Source organism: Myotis daubentonii, chromosome 2 (assembly GCF_963259705.1).
Source record: "Myotis daubentonii chromosome 2, mMyoDau2.1, whole genome shotgun sequence".
Lineage (NCBI taxonomy): Eukaryota > Metazoa > Chordata > Mammalia > Chiroptera > Vespertilionidae > Myotis > Myotis daubentonii.
The window spans coordinates 16,922,280-16,943,316 of NC_081841.1; the positions used below are offsets into that span (position 1 = coordinate 16,922,280).

Sequence of the window (21,037 nt, forward strand, 5' to 3'; positions counted from 1 at the left end):
TTTGCAAATATTAACCTATCTAACATCTACTGTATTTTAGTCTTTCTGTGGCTTTATTATTTTGTTTTGGTTTTTTTTGTGTGAACTGAAGCTGATTATATATTTTCTATTTCTATTCTTCTTTGAGATTACAAAGTTAAGAATTTATGTTCTCTTTCAGACTTTTAATAGAATATATTTCCTCTTTTTTTAAAAAAAAAAAATTGAGGACCATTGCTTATTGTGTAGTTTCTCCATCAAATAATGTGAATCATGGAAGTCACCACAAAGTATCAAATCATTAGTCCAAACCATGTCTTACATCTCTTAGCAGTATATGTCCTTAACATATCCTTGGCTACATTAATATTAATAAGAGTGTGCAAAATCCCCAATTTCTATTCCCATTTTATTTATTCTACTTTGATTTCATGTCAGTGTGACCTAGAGTTAATCAGTTTTCTGCTGATCTAACAGACTTAATGTCTAATTTGTATTCATTTAATTTTTAATATAAAATGCTTCAGTTAAGTTTTGTTACTTTTTGATGGTTTAATTAATATACATTTCAATCACATTCTTTGCTATTGTATTTTTTTCATATAACTGAATAATTGCTTCCTCTGAAAATGGGTGAAACTAAGTAGACTAGAAATAACCTTGTATATAATATAAATTTGAGGAATGCAAGTAATATGCTGTTATATATTGAAAATGGTAAAATATTATCATTTAAGAATGATAATTTTAATTTTTTGATTGTGGAGTTATTGAAAGTCTTTTTTCACATGTCCTCCTTATCAAACATATCTTTTATTATCTGTTTCTCAGTCCAGTACACACACACACACACACACACACACACACACACACAGGTGAGCATATATTTACATACACACTAGCACTGAGGGCCTCTCTGTTTTATAATTGTTAAAAGAGAATATAGAGAATGAGAATGGGCCAGAGTTGTCTAGTCAAAAGTCTACGCATATAATGTGCCTAGAACAGTGCTGGCCATTTTACAGGTCACACAAATAGAAAATATTGCCCCTAATCATAAAGATAAAATATATTACAGTGCATAGTAGCAAATAGTTAAAAACAATAGATTTGAGTTGCCAAGATCATTTGTATGTACTATGGAAATTCAGAGAAGAGAAATAGTCTCTGAATTTTTTGTACCCAGCCAAATACAGGCTTTTAAAAAATTTATAATCATCATAGAATTAACAGTAGAAAGTTAGGCTTTGGCAGATGTTGAACTGGGTTTCAAATCAACCGTTTTCCACAATAAAGTCCCGATGTATTTTCCCTCCTCACTATGCCCTTCCTGACACCGGATTTGCCAGATGTGGTAAGCACATTCACATACCAGGATCATATGATGACCCCACCTCTTCTCACCCCCCTCTTCTCCTCAGAACTTGTATCTCAGGAGGTGCTTTTGCTTAAATGCAGGTGCTTCTCTGCATTCTCTCCTCCTCACACTCATTTGGAAATAATTGTTCCTTCTTTATGTTCTCCTAGCACCTTGTTTCTTTATCTCTGTAATGCTCATCATTTGGCCTAGTTTTACTTTCTAATTACTTATCTACACATCTCTTTATGCCTTGGGTTTAGAGTTCATGACATATTTATCATTCCTTTCCCCCACCCTCAAGTTTAGTCTTGTAGACAGCAGTTGTTGATCAATAGATAATTAAAACTCTGTAGTGAATTTGTTTGAAATAGTGGACGTAAACAATATAATTTTAATTAATGTAAGAGGTAATTAATTTTCTATTAACTAAAATCTTTCCCACAAAGGAAAACTTCAAGCCCAGGTGGTTTACTCTTAAAAACCCTTTCTTAAAATAAAGGATGAGGGTTGTTCCCAAGTTATTGTATGAGGTCAACATTACTGTAAAAATGAAGACATTCAAAAATATATATTTTTATTGATTTTTAGAGAGTGAAAAAGGGGGGAGGAGAGAGAACTAGAGATGTGAGAAACATTCTGCGCACACCGTACCAAATGGGTCAAAGACTTTAACAGACACTTTCCCAAAGAAGACATACAGATGGCAAATACCATCTGCAAAGACGCTCCACATCATGTGTCTTGATTGTGGTGGTCATTACACAGGTGTATACATTTGTCAAAAATGCCCAACTCTACATTTAAAATGGGTGCATATTATGTATTTAAATAAGACCTTTATAATTTTGATCCTAAAGAAAAAACTATTTGAAAAATAGTATTTATTTATGTATTTATTTATTCATTTATTTATTTTTAATTTCTTTATTGATTAAGGGATTACATATGTGTCCTTATCCTTGCATTGCCCAAATAGTATTTATTTATATAAAATGATCTGCCATGAAGGATAGTTTAGTTTTCCAAAAGTTACACATTTTGCCTTTCATACTCAGTCTTGCTGAAATTGCAAACTAAACTTGAATAAACTTTATAGAGTAACCTTTAACTTTTTTGACATTAGCTCCTGTCTCTTGTGCATAAACCTGACATTAGTTTAGGCTTTTTTCTAATTTTGGAAGAATAAATAGTATCATTAAGCTAGAGTCTGATAAATGCACAGATGTTTTAAGAGATAAAAGAACATACAGATGATGTATTTTAAAATTGTACACTTGAAACCTATATAATTTTATTAGCCAATGTCACCCAAGTAAATTTAATAAAAATTTTAAAAAGAACATGCAAATTGATTGTATTAAAGTAGAGTAGCAAACCAAATGCATTCTTCTTTAAAGTTTCCCAGATGACTATGAAAGGATGTCAACTATATAAACAGGTAGTAGGTAGGGACAAAATGTGTTGGAACTGAGTGTCTTAGAGGAATTGTAAGGATTGCTTCATGTACTATTAAAAAAAGAACAGCTCTGGCCTGGCCAGTGTGGCTCAGTGATTGCGCATCAACCTATGAACCAGGAGGTGAGGGCACTTGCTCATGCTTGGTTTGTGGACTAGATTCTTGGTGGGAGGCATGAAGGAGGCAGCCAGTCAATGATTCTCTCTCATCATTGATGTTTCTATCTCCCCCTCTTCCCTTCCTCTCTGAAATCAATAAAAATATATTTTTAAAAAGAGAGAACAGTTCTTAATCTATCTTTCAATATTCGTGCAACTAAAATAATTGCTCTAATAGCAATTCTACTTTTTAATAAATGTGAAATACTTTTGATAGTGGCAAATCTCTGAGTTTAGCATGTCACCATGCACAGTAACATAATTTTTGTGTGTGGATGCGAGGAGGTGGATTTAGTGTACTCATTGCATAAAGATTTGTTTTTTTCCATGCAGCTATAAATGCAATTTAGAATTGGTAGCTAATTCCAAATGATTCCAAGAGAAATTTTGTTTTTTAGAAGACTTACACATTGTAGGGTTGATGAATTTCAGTAACCTGGAGGAAATGGCTGTGGTGAAAAGATAGCATTGGGTAGCATTGCAGAGTTATTTTCAGAAAATTTTGAACAGATGTTTAGTGCTTATGAGCTGATAAAAATATCACATTTGACACTAAGTTGTTTGAACATGGCTAATGCTTTAAACTGTGATCTCTTTCTCAGGACTGAATGTAAGATAAGTGAGTCTGTTCCTCCAGAGTAATAACCATTACTGACCTGTATCTGGTTGATCATGGGCACTGTTATAGTTTTGATATAAATAAACCACCTTAACATCTTACAATTTTCCTCCTCTTTCAGTGGCCCAGTAGGCTCTTAGGACTCCAGTTTTAAAAAGTATTTTAAAAAAATAACACGGGTATATTTTCTTTTGGTGTTGCCTTTCAAATCAACAAAAATGAATAATCCTTATGTAAGGTCATCTGTGTAATGGGATCGGCTTTGCAAAAGTGGAGATTAGGTGTACACTGGAGTTAAACTGCTCTGCATAATAAAGGTTAGAGGGATTTGAAGAGCAAATGGAAAAAAAAACCTGTGGGAGAAAATAGATACCAAGGAACCTGGGCACTTCTTAGTGGAAGGGGGTGTGAAAGCACCCTTCTACTCAACCATCATTCCAAGGAGAAAAATACTTGCTGGGGAGGGGTTTAGTTGTGCAATTTAAATCCTGTAGAGGTTTTGGTAAAATCTAAGTAGCTCGCTAATGATTGCTGTGAATGCTCTCATTATGAAATAAAGTAGGTGCTGAATTCAACACTAGTTTGAATATGAGATGAACACAGTGAGAGCAAGTTAAATATATATACTATTATAATATGTTAAACGAATTAAATAAAATATTTTATATATTCATATAATAACATTTTTATGTTACATTCAGATATCACCTCATAAGGAAATCCCATGTCTTCAAATGTTAGACTAAGGTAGTTATTCTAGAAGTAGTTTTCTTTGAGCTTAAATTTGTTTCTCCATGGTATTTATGTATTATGACATTTATTCTTTGAAACAGTATAGAATTGGTCCAATATTTCTTCTGCATAATCTCTATGTATTAACCAATAAATCTAATAGGTTGAAATTTTGTGTAAATTTAGGTTCATATTCTATGGAAAAATTACCTGACATCTAGAACTTTAGGAACACAGTTGGATCTCCAGTAAAAAGTTTTAATCATTTGAAATGAAAGAAACTCATGAGTTTGTATGTTCATGGGGCTTCCCCCCTCATATAATTGAAGATTACATTTAGTTTGATAAAACCTTTCTTAGCCATCTTTAATTGTAAAGCGGTGAAGTGGAAAATTATGGTTTTAAACAGCTAATTTATATACTGTCTTTAGGGGGCAGTACTAAACCACTGATAAATTTTTTTATTTTTGCTAATGCTATTGGTAATGACCACCATTAAATAAAATTAAGATAACAATAATGAGATTTGGGATGCAATTATGTACACCTCTTAATATTTGTAAAAAATTCTAGGTAGTCAAAGGCGAATGACAGTTTGAAATTTAGTCATTTAATAATTCATCCAACAATTATTAAAATCCATTATGCATAACACATGTGTGAATAAGGCAATGTTTGCTTTCAGATAACTTACAATTGAGTAGGATAAGCAAACCATACTTGTATGTGTCTGCTATGTGTATATACATAAGATAAAGATAATAATGATATAAATAACAATATTTATTGATAATTGTTTATTTGCCAGTCACTGTCTAGCAATTAATTTTATCCTCATAAACCCCTATTGAGTAGGAATTATTATAATGCCTACTTTGCAAATAAGAGAGCTGAAGATTAATAAGAATATGTGATATAATTGGTGATGTATGAACAGGGTAGAGACATAAGAGCTTTTCTTTGGGAAGGAGAAAGAGACATTGGAAGAAAAGAACTGATTAGCCTATGAAATATTGATAATTCTTAGCCAAGAATGTAATGACTTATACTGCCATGCCATCTCAATCTCAATGGTCAAACCAATCGTGAGTTAGTGCAGGAGATGCCTATTTGATCATTCTATTCATTTTTGTAGACAGCATTGATCATATTGATGCTCTTGCTATATTAACGTTTTGGACATTCCCCAATATTTTCGCCCAGATGATCTGCAGGACCAAAAATCTCTGTGATAATCATCTTATATTACTGATTTGAGAAATGTGTACTTATGAAAGTATGGGGCTATGTACCAGACTGCAGAAATTTTCACTGGCTGTCACAGATAACAAAATGCTTTGGGGAATATCATCATACAGTAGAAATATATTAACAAATATACTTCTTCAATTTAAACTGCAATGTATCAGCTTGGTTGTTCAATATACTGCCTTCACAGGTCAATGTGCTCAATGAGAGGCCATGCAACACAAGGTTAAGGGGTAAGCTCTAGAGTCAGGCAGTTGGGAAGGAATCCTTTCTCTGCCACTTTCCAGCTCTGTGACCTTGGGTTTTACCTGACCTCTCTGTTAGTATTTACCTCAAGGGGTAGTTGTGTGAATTAAAATAATGAATAATAGTGCTCAAAAGATTGTAGTTATTATTATTGTGTCTTATAGACAGTAACTTATGATTGGGAGACTAATTTAATAATTTCTCAGTTATTGAAAATTGATAAAGGGAAACAAGATGTGGATGCCAAAAATAGTTGTATAAAGCTTTATATTTGATTTTTAAAAGCAACAACATTTAGAAGGTGTGGGGGTGCTATTTGCAATTCAATATATAAAATATCTTTACTAACTTCAGTGCCGGGGCCCAACAGGTCCAGGGGTTCCCAAAGGCGTGGACGGAGTCAGCGAAGAAGGAATGACACGGAGACAGCGTTCAGTTGATCAGCAGCCTAGCCAGGATCTCCAGCCAGGATCTCCAGCCAAGTTCTGGTCTGGATCTCCAGAGAGATTCTGCTTAGGATCTCCAGCCAGGTTCTGTAGCCATGTTCCCTCGCTAGGTTCTCCAGCCAGGTTCTGTCTGAGATCTCCAGCCAGGTTCAGTCACCAGGTTCTAGTCAGGTTCTCTTGCCATATTTCTGTAGTCAGGCTCAGTCCAGGATCTTTTGCCATGTTCTCTCCAGCGAAGTTCTTCTGTCTGTAGGTTCTGTGTAGGTTCTGTATTCTGAGTTCTGACTTCTAACTTCTGTGTCTTTCTGTCTTCTGAATTCTGTCTGTTGTTGTCTTGTTGCATCTGTATTTATACCAGTTGATTCCAATCCTATCAATCTCTATTCCAAAGGTTAGGGCGTTTCTTATCTCCATTCCAGGGAGTAAAGATTATGTAGCTTAAGCATGATTGTTCATAGTTAAAGTGATTAATTACCCGCCTGGCACTTAGTTGAGGGGTTTTATCCCCTCCCTGACTTCAGGGAAAAATCCCTACCTGGGGAAACAACCTTTCTCGGAGAGGTGACCTTGGTTAAAACACACAGCGCTAAGGGGAGCAAACATATTAAGAACAGTAGGCCATATATGCCAGGTCCCTTGAAACAGCAAGGATGGACCGGCTCCCGGCACTTCAGTAGTCATGATCTATCAGTATTGTGCTGAATGCTACTTTCCAAAGATTTTTAGGCAAACTTACTATCTTTCTTTTTTTCTAAAAAAAAAAATTCCCCTTGATGAGCATTTGGCAGGTTCTTTGAATATGGATTTTTTCTTCATTTCTGGCAAAATTTCTCACCTTATTTCTTAGATAAATCCCTACTAATTCGACATGGATCTCTTAGTTTGACCCCTACTTACCTTAGCTTTTAACTTATTTCATCTTTTGTTCTATCTTCTAGGAAATGTTCTCACACTTACTTTCCGACTTTCCTGTTGGAATTTATGTATTTGTTTGATAGCATTTTGTTCTTTTTCAGGGATGCAAATATCTTCTATTTCTATAACTTTGTTTCTGTATATTTATTTTGTTCTCTGTTAAAGACTTCCTTTAAATTTGCAGTGAGCTTTTGGTTTTTGGTCAAATTTAACTAAAAACTTAGAAACCATTTATCCGGGTGGAATTTGTCCAGATGTGGCCTTCATAACAGGCATCATGGCACAGGTCCCCACCACATTCCTACATACTTATAGATCTTTTTTCTTAGGAGGTTAATTTTTGTAGAGAGGAATATACTCTACTCTCCTGTCTGGAAGGATATAACCTCAATATTCTCTAAGGTAAATATGGTAGGCACTGGGGTCGGGTGGGATTCCTCATCTATTATATAGATATTCACTTAATTCCTTTGTTTTTAGAGAGAGGCCCCTCTGCTCACTGTGCCTAGATTCTTAGAATTCATAATCCCTTTGCTTCAGCCTCACCAGAAAGTAAATCTCCAATTTCTTGTCAGGTGGTAAAGATTTAGTTTCTTGGCTAGGTGAGAGGATAGGTCTAGGGAGTCTAACTTTTTCTAATATATAGTGTCCATCCTGTTTTAGCCCCATCGCACCTACACCTTCAGAAGTAGTGAATCTCTCCATTCGTTAAGCCCTTGGGAGGGTGCTGAGGCATGAACAGGCCTGCTTCTTATTCTCTCCTCTTGCAGGCACTTGGCTTTCAGTTTTCTCAAACTTTCTAAATCGGGTAATATCTATTCATCTGTTTATTATTATCCAAAACTTTTCTTGATATTGCTCATCATCTTTCAACAGACTCCTTTTGTCCTTGTCCTTACGGTTTAGACCATGTTGAAAATGGAAGTCCTATGATTCGCTTAAAAAGTATTACCCTCCTTTATATGATAATATAACATGTTATGAATCATTTTTTCAAAAAGGAGACTATGTTTTTGGCGACATTGTGAAAATATGGGATTTTTAAAGTAATTTCTATTCTAAAAAAGTATTTGCACACTATTCTTCTGATTGCATTTAGAAATCATAAGATTTTTCTCATTTGTTGCTATTCAGCTATTACTTGGGTCATTTTCGTGTCCTGTTCTTTGTTACGAACTTTGTATCTTATCAATCTTTTCCACCCGGTTTTTTCACTTTCAGCTTAAAATTGAATTATACATGTTCTTTTTGGCTGAATCAGATGGTGTAGTCACATAACTATGGCTAGAATTAAGCTGACTTGCTTGCTACAATACACAATAAAAATTTAAATTTAATTGATGTTAAGATATCTAAATAACATTGATATAATACATTGGTCTAATATAAATTTAATTTCAGAGAACTTCATCTACAATAAATTTGTCACCAGGAGAAGTGGAAGAAGAAGATGATGATGAAAACACTTGTGGGCCCTCAGGACTCTGGGAAGCGTTGACTCCTTGCAATGGATGTAGGAACCTTGGCTTCCCTATTCTTGCACAGGTAACAGCTTGCTTTTCTTAAGGTACAATAAAACATAAACACGGTTGCCTATGTTTTTAAGTAAATCCTTTTTCCCCTCTGGAAATCCAGTTAGTATCTTGTTCGCTTTGTCATTTTTCTTCAGTTAAGGTCAGTAATATATTTATATAACTTGCTCTACATATATGCATATGCAAACACATATTTTACATAATTTTATGTGGTTGTTTTATTTTGGTCATGATGCTAGTTCCAGAAAAATGGAGTTACTCAATTTTAATATTTATGATCCAGAAATATTTATTAAAAAATGCTCTTTTGAAATTAAATCATAATTTGTATTAAAATAATAATAAAATGATTTACAAAGAAACATACTAGGGCTCTATAAGAACATAGTGATTTTTTTCTTAGCACAATGGAACATTGTAGAATAATGTGTGGCATTATTAGTACAACCCCAAAACGAGAGGCGAACACTAAAACATTGACTATAATTTTGAACCAAATAGGCTCTTCATTAAGTCAATTTTAATTCGATTGTATCACCTTCAAATTCCTATTGTCTGCTATGGACTATAAGCCCTTAGGGGAATTTCAGAAAAAGTAAAATAAGCCAAACAGAGTGAAGAAATTGGAAACCACAATGAAATACTTCTACACAAAAATGAAAAAGCATGTTATTAAAAAAAACCCAAAAAACAGTGTAATAGCAAAGGTACGTCTGTGTACCTACATAAAGCATGGGGAGAAAAATAGTGCAGGACAGGAAATAATCCACAGTAATTGTCCAGAATAGTGTTATATCTCAAAACTATACTTTCCTATTTTGTAACAAATATGAAGCAATTATATCTAAGGAACCATCATATTTTTCATGTCAGTGGACAATTTGGTGATACCCACTCTAATTCCAATATTAATTTGTTGTGGAAAACTAAATAGGATAATCAAATCAACATATAGTACTTAAAGAATCTCTTCACCTTAATATGAACTGTTATAGGACTTGAAGACAATTTATCCTAACTATTACATAATTATTATCAATATGTGCTGGGCTGTGAGTTCCATAAAAGTAAGGAGCATGGCCTAACCGGGTTGGCTCAGTGGATAGAGTGTCGGCCTGCGGACTGAAGGGTCCCAGGTTCGATTCCGGTCAAGGGCATGTACCTGGGTTGCAGGCACATCCCCAGTAGGGAGTGTGCAGGAGGCAGCTGATCGATGTTTCTCTCTCATTGATGTTTCTAACTCTTTATCCCTCTACCTTCCTCTCTGTAAAAAAATCAATAAAATATATATTTTTTTAAAAAAAGTAAGGAGCATGTATTGCTCACCATCCAAGGTCTAATGCCATCATAGTCCCTGGTATATTGTCAGAATTAAGTAACAAATGTGTATATTCTAGGGTTTCATTTCTTCACTTAGGGTTTTTACATCCAAATGCCCCCCATCACTATTTGGTCACTGTTGTCCACATCAGTCACTTCTCTTTTGTATGAAGTCACTGTCAAACGTCGGTGCACACTTGAATGTAGTATACTCCTCCTTGTACAACTGCCGCTGCCGTTTCCCCACGGGGGTATTAAACATGCCCAGCTGCGGGCCTCTTTAGGGTGTGCGATACAGAAACATGGTTGGCTGTCCATGGCTCTCTTTTGAGACGGCTCCTCCACACCTCCTTATCACAGCTCCCAGAGCGTCCTGTTGCCCACTCTTTGTAGCAGGTGGGCTAGAGGTGGTCTTCTGCAGGTGTTTTTGTTTCTGAGTGACTGAGGACAGGGTGGGGGCGCTGATTACTGACTTCGCAGGCTTAGAGATGATCGCTCCTGCACCAGACTGCCCTGTGGGGGTCTGCAGATCTCCGGTCCTCACACATGTCAGGGTGTGCAGAAGTCCAGGTGTGAGGCATTGCTGTTCACTCGGTGAGGACTTCCTTTTAAGCCAGACACAGTGGTTCATTAAAAACCTCTGCTCTTTGATTTAGCAACCTCAACTGCCAATCCCTCTGCTCCTCTTTTCTGGAAACCAAATTCTCCACCTACGCCCAAACTACCCCGAGGGTGTGCTTTTAACTCTCCTGCCCCGTGTGACTTGTGCCCATCACATACCCTTTTCTCTCTGTTGCCCTGCAGCCCCTCCCTCATCGCAGGGACACTGTCCTTTGGACCTCACTCTGCCATCCTGCCCCCCACAGCTCAGCAGACCACCCCCTCTCACCAGAGCCCCTCTAAGAATCTTAATAAATACTGGAAAATTGCTCTCAATAAGCGTTAGGCAAATTTCTGTTAGGTCTGAGTTTAAAATATCTATAGTCTCTCAGCCAGCACTTCTAATTGTAGACAATTAGAATTAATTGTAGAATTTACCTTGAGGGAATTGGGCAAGTTGGTAAACAGATTAGCACAGGATGTTTTTCAAGGTGTATTGTATCAAAAAAGACAATAACCAAGAATAATATCTTACAATAGGAATTTGTTAAATTATGGAGCATTCTATGATATAATATTCTATATCCATTAAAATGATTATATTGTTTTGCATTTATTGAAATGAAAAGATACCCCTAACTTTTAAAGGAGCAGAGTGAACATATTTCAAACTAGCATTATATGCATGTCTAATTTATGTAAAATTATCTCTGTGCATGTGTGTGTGTGTGTGTGTGTGTGTGTGTGTGTGTTTGGGTTTGAAAGTATGTTTAGTGAAATGTTTAAGTGCTTATCTGGATGTAGTGATTTTGATTTTCTTTTTTCTACTTTCTATTTTTATTAGGATAATTATTTCCATTAACAGGGAAAATAAAGCTGTTTTTATAAGCAATGTCTAATTTTTACAGCCATGATAATTTTTATATTTTGACACACCCTTAAATTGCTGATGAGATTTTTTAACCTTTTCCCTTAACAGCTTCACTCTGACTATACAGTGAAAAGATCCTCAAACATTAAGCTACTAGAGGCCCGGTGCATGAAAATTCATGCACTGGAGGAGGGTCCCTCAACCTGGCCTGCCCTTCTCATAGTCTGGGAGCCCTCAGGGGCGGTAGCTGACCTGGAGATCAGGGGAAGGCAACGCCCCATCACACCTCTGCTGCTGCCACTGCTGGCAGCGTAAGCCTCGGCCGGCCCTGGTTACCTGAGCCTTGGTCCGGCCCTGGGTGGCTGGGCAGCCAACATCTGAGGCTTGCCTGTGCCTCGGGCCGGCCCTGGGGGGCCAGGGGGCTGAGGGGACTGTGGGACTCTGGAGGCAGGCACACAGAGTAGCTGGGCTCGCCTAGGGGCAGGCCTGGCTTTGCTGCGCACCTGCCGCCCCGGTGGAGCTGAGGGGACTGGGTGCTGCCATCTTGTGCTGTGGGCACCGCCATCTTTGAGGGCATGGCAGTCAATTAGAATATTCCCTCCTTATTGGCTGTGGGCGCCACTATCTTTGTGACAGCATGAGGGTCAATTAGCATATTCCCCTCTTTATTAGATAGGATGCTCTAGTCTTCACCAATTATCAGATTGTATATAAAAATGGTCTGAGGAATTTTGCCAACTATTTTAAATATTGTCAATTTAATAAGATTAAAATATCTTTTTTGGCACAACAATATACCCAACACGTACACATATACATATATAAAGCAAAGGTTTTTAAGTTAAATCTATTGGGATAATATTGGTCAATAAAATTACCATCTGTTTATTGCATTGTGTATTCACCACCCAAAATAAATTCTTCCATCACCATGTATTTGACCCCCTTTACCATTTACTGCCTCCCTCCCACCCTGTGGCCTTCTGGTAACCACCAAAATGGTGTCCTTGTTTGTGAGTTTTTTTTTTGTTTTTTTTTAAAATATATTTTATTGATTTTTTACATAGAGGAAGGGAGAGAGATAGAGAGTTAGAAACATTGATGAGAGAGAAACATTGATCAGCTGCCTCCTGCACATCTCCTACTGGGGATGTGCCCGCAACCCAGGTACATGCCCTTGACCAGAATCGAACCTGGGACCCTTCAGTCCGCAGGCTGACGCTCTATCCACTGAGCCAAACCGGTTTTGGCCTTGTTTGTGAGTTTTTATTTGTTTGTCTTGCTTGCTCATTTGTTATTTTCAGTTTTATATCCCACATATAAGTGAAATCACATGGGTCTTGACTTTTTCTGTCTGACTCCTGTTGCTTAGCATAATATTCTCAAGATTTCTCCATGCTGTCACAAATGAAATTATTTCATTTTTTCTTATGGCTGAGTAATATTCCATGTATACATGTACCGCATCTTCTTTAACATCTTCATTGTGTACATGTACCACATCTATTGAAGGACACTTTGGTTGTTTCCACATCTTGGCCACCATGAATAATTATGCAATGAACATAGGGATATCTAGTATACTAGAGGCCTGGTGCACGAAATTTGTGCACTCGCACAGGGGAGGGGGTCCCTCAACCTGGCCTGTGCCCTCTCGCAGTCTGGGAACCCTCAGGGGATGTCCAACTGATGGCTTAGGCCCGCTCCCCACTGGGAGTAGGCCTAAGCTGGCAGTCAGACATCCTTAGCGCTGCTGCGGAAGGGGGAGAGGCTCCCGCCACCGCTGCTGTGCTCGCCAGCCATGAGCCTGGCTTCTGGCTGCGTGGACTCCCCCTGTTGGAGTGCACTGACCACCAGGGGGCAGCTCCTGCGTTGAGCATCTGCCCCCTAGTGGTCAGTGTGCATCATAGCAACTGGTCATTTTGCCATTGGGCTGAAACTGGCTCTGACATCCCCCGAGGGGTCCTGGATTGCGAGAGGGCACAGGCTAGGCCGAGGGACCCCACTGGTGCACAATCGAAGCTGGGGAGGAACAAGGGAGGTTGGCCAGCTGGGGAGGGGCCGTGGGAGGGCTCCAGGGCATGTCTGACCTGACTCGTTCAGTCTTGATCGGCTGGACCCTAGCAGCAAGCTAACCTACCGGTCGGAGGTCTGCCCCCTGGTGGTCAGTGCATGTCATAGTGAGCAGCCTTAGCATATCATTAGCATATTATGGTTTGATTGGTTGAACGGCTGACTGGACGACCAGACACTTAGCATATTAGGCTTTTATTATGTAGGATTTTATTTTAAAGCGTAGCATGTCTCTATTTAGAAGATCAAGAGGTCTTTCTTTTGTTTCTCAGTAGGTGGCGCTAAAGCATAAGTCTTTTTTGTTTCTCTTGCATTGATCTGGTTTCTCAGATCTCTTCAGGGGCAGTGAAAAATGCTCTATTCCCTGGGGAGGTGAATATCTCTTCGGTAACCAAGTCACTTTAGGACACCAACCCCATGGGGAGATGTGGTGGGTGATTGGATGCTGAGCCCAAGAAATCCTAGTGCTGCCCCCACCAGACACTGCGGGCAGTGCAGCGCCATGGGTGGGGACAGGGTGAGCTGGGAGAGGCCAGCTGGTGTCTTTGTGGCTTTGTTCTCCTCCCAGTAATGGCAACTGCCAGACCTCAGCTGCCTCACCACTTATCTCCATCCCTGACGCTGGGATTAGCTGCAGCATGCTTCTGCTTCTCCAGTTCTCCAGGCTGCAGGTCCTCGGTGCTACAGCTTCTTCTGGGGCCCTCTGCTAGCCGTGAGAGGGTGAGGAGAAGTGCCAGGCCCCATGGCTTTGTTTTTCTGCCTGACAATGGCAGCCACCAGACAACCGCAGCCTCACCTCCATCATGTACTCCATCTCCCCGTTCTCCCCAAGCCTTTCCATCTCCACCCTGTCATTGGCCTCAGCCCAGCACATATGGACTACTCAAGGCAGGATTGCTCCGTGTATCTGTCTGTTCCTCAGGGATTCTTCCCCTCTCTAAAGACTCACAGTGAGCTCTGCGCTGTGTCTGTGGCACCCATCTCTGCTCCTCTCCCTTGCCCTCCCCGGTTCATTCTGATTTGCCCACCTTCAGATGTTTTGATGTCCACAGCTCAGCCATGTTGGTGTGTCGAGCAGAGAATCCTTTCTTGAGTTATAGCTGTTCAATTTGTTGCAACTTCAAGGGGGAGAGACCAGGGAAACTCATGCTGCCTTCTTCTGATAGCCCAAAGTTATAGTTTTTGAGTCTTTAGTTTGTTCTATACGTCAAGAAGGACATTTTTCTTCCTTTCAGATTAAAATATCTGGTATTTATGGTAATGTATTTTTCCTTTATTTATTGAAAGGCCTATTCACATATCAGTATCAGTTCTCACTGGCTTGTTCAAAGTCCTTATATCAAGTGGTTCTGGTGTGTGTTGTTTTGAAAGAAGTAGGTAGCATTGGGCACAGTATAATTTGGGTGCTATTTAAAAATTAAAATGAAGATATATCCGTTTGCTTAAAAGCACTTATATGCCATGCACTTTTATTACCAGATATTTATCTTAGGTTTCCATTAAAGCACTGAGTTAATTGCCTTGTATCCAGAGAAACCAGAAACTATTCTGCTTGTAGGGTCCACAGACTTTCAGAATTTTTTCCAATCTAGTCATTAGACAGACAATAGTAGAACCTCTGTTATTTGGCCTGATAACCATCATGTTTAGTATTCTGGCAAGTATGTCTCTAGTTTCATAAATCTGATGACGTTTTTCTGAAATTCCTCTTGCTATTTAGAAAACTACCTTATTTGTATTTGTCTCAATACTTAAGAAGCTCAGGTGGTTAAATAAAAACCGACCTGAGATTAAGAAATTCTTTTTATGTAACTGCAGCACCTTTCTGTATGTTTGCTCTTAGAACAGATTTCCATACAGCTTCTCATTAGATATTCTTAAACTAAATTTATGTTCCCCCTGCTCTATGTTAGAGTTTATGTCATTGGGTAAATGATTTAACCTCCTTAGGCCTTATTTTCATCATCCTTGAAGTTGAGATGCTCCTTTAGGTATCTTTCAACTCCAGAATAGTTATGATTTCGTAATAGGGGTTTGAATACTCCAAACAATAATTATGAGTCAAGGAATTACTCAGATATCGACAGCTTTGGGAATTGTGATTCAACACATAGTCTTATTTTGTTGCTGATTTTCTTCTTGCTGAAACTTTTAAAGAACCAACATTTCAAATGTGGAAATGACACAAATGGTAGCTTAGTAAGCTGGGAGTTTAGTGGGGGCAGTGCTTGAAACTATGTAATTAAATGAGTTACATATTTTATTTATTTTTTAATAAAATTTAAAAACATTTTTATTGATTTCATAGAGGAAGAGGGAGAAAAAGATAGAAACAGCTATGATGAGAGAGAATCATTGATCGGCTGCCTCCTGCATGCCCCACAATCAGGATCGAGCCCATAACCTGGGCATGTGCCCTGACCAGGAATTGAACCATGCTTCATAGGTCGATGTTCAACCACTGAGCCAGGCATGGGTTACATATTTTAAACAGAATTTAGTTGATTATGAACATGGCTGTGGTAGGCAGATTAATCCTCCCAAAACGTGTCCACATCTTCATGTTTACAACCTGCAAATAGGTGACCTTTCATGGCAAAGGGATTTTACAGACGTGATGAAGGTAAGAATCTTGCGACGGAGAGACATCCTGGATTATCCAGATGGGCCCAATGTGGTCATTATGGCCCTCCTGAGAGAAAAGCAGGAGGGTCAGAGTCAGAGAAGGAGATGTGATGATGAAGCAGAGTTGGAAGTGATGTGGTCATGAATCAAGGACTGGGGATGGAGTTCCCTGGAAAACAGGAAATGGCTCCTTCCCTACGACCTCCTGAAGGAACCAGCCCTGCCAACACCTTGATGTTAGCCCAGTGAAAATAATTTTGAGCTTTCAACATGCAGAACTGTAAGAGAATAAATAAATAAAGCTATTAAGTATGTGGTCATTTGTTACAGCAGCTCTGGGAAACTAATGCAGATTTTGGTACCAGGCAGTGAGATGCTGCTGTAACAGATACATTGAAATGTGGAAGTGGCTTTGTAATTGTGCAGTGGGGAGAGGCCGGAAGAGTTCTGAGTAGCATGGGAAAATAAGACTAGACTGCTTGGGACAGAAATATGAATCTTAAAGGTCCTGCCAGCGAGGGCTCAGAAGGAAGTGCCACGTAGAGAAAACCTATTTTGTCTTAGAGAATCCCTAAATGGTCATAAATAGAATGTTTTTAAAAACATGGATATTAAAGGCACTACTGGTAAGGCTTAAAAAGTGAGGAGAATGGTAGAGAACCTGTATTATCTTAGAGCAGTGATTTTCAACCCCCCCCCCCCTTTTTTAATCTCATGGCACACATAAACTAGTTACTAAAATTCTGTGACACACGAAAAAAGTTCTTTGTGTTCTTTTTTTTGACAAAAAAAAACACAACCCCACAGTATAATTTTGATTCATTTACACTGGATGGCTATTGTTGTGTTGGCTGTTGTCATTTTTTTACTTGAAAAGGAATAAAAGGGAAAAGAGGTCAGTGCCCCTGACTAGTCAGGTACTGAAAGTTGTAAAAGTTCTTGCACTCTTAATCGCTGTCTTAAAGAATAGCTAAGTCATCATAGAGAGAATGTTGGTAGACATGAATGTTAACAATATTTCTGGTAAGGACTGAAAATTAAATGAATATGTTATTGGAAACTGGAGGAGCCAAACCGGTTTGGCTGAGTGGATAGAGTGTTGGTCTGCGGACTGAAAGGTCCCAGGTTCGATTCCGGTCAAGGGTATGTGCCTTGGTTGTGGGCACATCCCCAGTAGGGGGTGTGCAGGAGGCAGCGGGTTGATGTTTCTCTCTGATCGATGTTTCTAACTCTCTATTCCTCTCCCTTCCTCTCTGTAAAAAAATCAATAAAATATATATTAAAAAATTGAAAAAAAAAAAAGAAAACTGGAGGAAAGGAAATACTTGCTATATAGTAGCAGAAGCCTAGCAGAATTGTGTTCTGTAGTTATGTGGAAAGCAGAACTAGTAAGTGATGAACTTGGATATTTGGCTCAGGAGATTCCCGAGCAAAATATTGAAGGTGCGGCCTTGTTCTTCTTGTTGGCTATAGCAAAATGTGAGAGGAAAGAGATAAATTGAATGAAGAATTTTTGAGCAAAAAGGGACCAGGACTTGATGACTTGGGACTTTCTCAACCTATCCAGATTGAAAAAAGATGCTAAGATTTGTAGATTAACTGTCAAGAAAGTGTGTTTTGGAGAAGAGAAAAGTGTGGCTGGATAACTTTTTTTTTTAGTTTCTCAGTAGCATCAAAATATCAGATTATTCACTCACACAGAAAACTCTTTAAAGAGATTAGGTATGTGTCTCATAGATCTCTTAATTCATTTTAGCACAATTTAGGGATGGGATTAACCAGGCAAGATGTATGGAGGAGTCTCTAGTTTACTGGAATACATTCCTGTGACATACGTGGGAGACCCACAAGGTTTTTGAATTTAGTATATCAGTAGAGATACTGCCTGCTTGGACCGAAAGGAACAGGAAAAACACAAAATAAAAGAGGCTGTTAGATTCCTAAAGGAATGGATTGTTGCAGAAAAGAAATAGTTTTGTAAAACTATTCAACTGTAAATATATATTAACCTTTATGAAACAGGAAGTAAGACTCAGAGGACAGAGCTAAGGACACAGAAGATGGAGCTGAGAATTACAAAGGATTATTCCTAGGCCTGAAACCTAATGGGATTTTCCCAGTTAGTTTTCTAAATTCCTTGTGGTTGTTGAGTCCCCTTTTCTCTTTTATTTCTCTATCTTTGAATGAGAGTATCTATAATTGTTATCCTAAGCTTACCTTTGTGTTTAGGGAGCAAATAATTTGTTTTTCTAATTTCAAAGATTCACAGATGAAAAGGGATTTTATCTCAGGATATCCTAGAGTTTCACCCATACCTGATTTAGCTGATGAGATTTTTGGACTTTAGAGCTGATGAAATCTAAATGAGAATTTGAGTTTAAGTTGATGTTGTAATCTCAATAATATCCTCAACACTGGGGGATGTTGAGATAGGGTGAATAGATTTTACATGTGGATGGATGTGAATCTTTGGGGAACAGAGAATGGACCATGAGGGACAGAATAAGACCTCCCTCCCTACCTCCCTCCCTCTTTCCTTCCCTCTCTCCTTCACTCCTGTCCTCCCTCCTTCTCTCCCTCCCTCCATAAATATCTAGTGTTTTAGTATCTAGAACTGTGAATATGTTGATAAAAGGGACTTTGCAGATGTGATCAAGATATGGATGTTGAAATGGGGAGATTGTTCCTGGATTTTATAGGTGAACACATATATAATCATCAGGGTCCTTAGAATAATGGAAAGTGATATGATGAGGAAAGCAGAGAGGAATATAAAAATGTTATGATGCTAGCTCTGAAGATGGAAGGAGCTATGAGCCAAGGAATGCAGGAGGTGTCTTGAAAATGGAAAAGGCAGGACACAGTTTTTTCTCCTAGTGTCTCAGGAAGTAATCAGTGCTGACACCTCGATTTTAGCCCTGTGAACCTTCTTTCGGACTTCTGATCTCATAACTGTCAGAGAATAAATTATTGTTGTGTTTAATTACTGAGTTAATGGTGATTCGTTACAGTGGCTAAAGGAAATGAATTAATGCAATGGCTATGGAAATTAGGCCAGTAGACATTTCATCTATTGCATACTTGTTCAAGGAGCAGATGCCTGTTGCTGTATCTAGGCAGATGTAGACATTTATAAAAGAATGTATTTTTGCTTTACTGTCAAGCATTCATTTTGATCTAGGTTTTTATGCAGTCATTTTATAACTTTTAAAACAGCAACTAAAACTTTATCATTTTGAAAAGGCTCCATTTCATGTATTTTAGGAAAGTATTTATACTAATAAAAACCTAGGTGGTCCCCGCGCCCTCGTGCGATGCTCTCACGTCATCACAAGATGGTCGCCCTCACATCATCACAAGATGGCCAGCAGGGGGAGGGCAGTTGTGGGCTATCAGGCAGTAGGGGAGGTCAGTTGGGGGCAACCAGGCCTGTAGGGGAGGGCATTTGGGGGGTGACCAGGCCAGCAGGGGGAGAGCAATTGGGGGCAATCAGGCCAGCAGGGGAGGGCAGTTGGGGGCGAAGAACAACCCCCCCCCCCGCCCCGTGCACAAATTTCGTGCATCGGGCCTCTAGTTATGATAATAATAATGTTAATAGTGATATCTAGCAATTTTTGAGTCCCCCAGCATATGCCACGCACAGTGATAGGCACTTTGCAGTTTTATCTCCCTTTAATTTCACCACAATCCTATGAAATATTTTCACTTGCCCTTGAGAAAATTGAGTTTGAAGAGATAAATTTGCTCAGGTTTGCTTATTATTATTGATCCAAAACTCATGTGAATACTTTTCTATGAAATAAAAAACAACTTTTTTTGAAGAATGCCCACTTTCTCACAGTAAGTAAACTTGTGTACTGTCTACTGCCCAATATTTTTCACTGTAGCAGTTCTCTGTTAAAGAGGATAGCGCCCCACTGGAGATCGAGCCCACAACCTGGGCATGTGCCCTTGACTGGAATCGAACCTAGGACCCTTCAGTCTGCAGGCCATGCTCTATCTATCCACTGAGCCAAACTAGATAGGGCTGAAATCACTTTTGTCAAGTGTGTATTCAGTTTTATTTTGCGCTTCCAGGGTAGTTGAGCCGCTGAATATATTATTTATCTTACAGGTTAAAAAAAAAGGATGGTTTGATAAGAATCTTAGTTCATTTAGAATCCCTCCACCTTTTCCTATTTTATGCATTCACCCACTCATCTGTACCACAAGAATTTATTGACTATTCGTTATGTGTAGGATTTAGCACAGAAAACAATATAAATATTCATCATACCCTCATTTTTTCTTTATAGTATTGTACCAGGTATTGTGAATGATATAAAATAAGAATTCTATATGGATTTTGCTCTGATGAACATTACAATTTACTTGAAGTAATTGTCCCGACTACTATTTATTTTCTGTACAACCTTGGAAGAGAAATTTATCCTCTGCTTCCTATTTTTAAAAAGAGGAGGCTAGTTCCTATTTATAGGATTGTTATGAAGATCTTACAGTATAAATGCAAGTTCCTATATAAATTCCTTGTTAAACCAATGCAAATTGATCTTTTTTTTTCCTGTTAGGGTTTGTTGGACTCTGGAAGTTTTGGTAGTATTCATATGTTAAAGAGTACTATGTATAGTACAAACCAACCTCATATACGTGCATTAAATTACATGTAATGTTTATTTGTGTGTGCTTAGAAGGTCTGCAAATGTATGTACTACACTGTTAATAATTGTTATATCTAAGGCATAATTTTCCAGGGAATTCATTTCCTACTTATTTGCACATTGTTTGAATTATTTAAAACAAGATTTTATTTTGATAATACATATTTTATATTGTATAAAAACAATAAATGCCATG

The 21,037-nt window shown here is 38.3% G+C and overlaps 1 protein-coding gene across 5 annotated transcripts in view; it reads left to right on the forward strand.

The window, feature by feature from the left end:
* The window catches only part of ANKS1B (ankyrin repeat and sterile alpha motif domain containing 1B), an 827,013-nt gene that overhangs the window by 169,019 nt on the left and 636,957 nt on the right, over positions 1-21,037 (forward strand). For all 5 annotated transcript variants that reach the window (XM_059681894.1, XM_059681893.1, XM_059681896.1 and 2 more), the window contains exon 9: positions 8,561-8,704. In XM_059681894.1, coding sequence (XP_059537877.1) covers positions 8,561-8,704 — 144 coding nt within the window. The remainder of the gene's footprint in view (positions 1-8,560; positions 8,705-21,037) is intronic.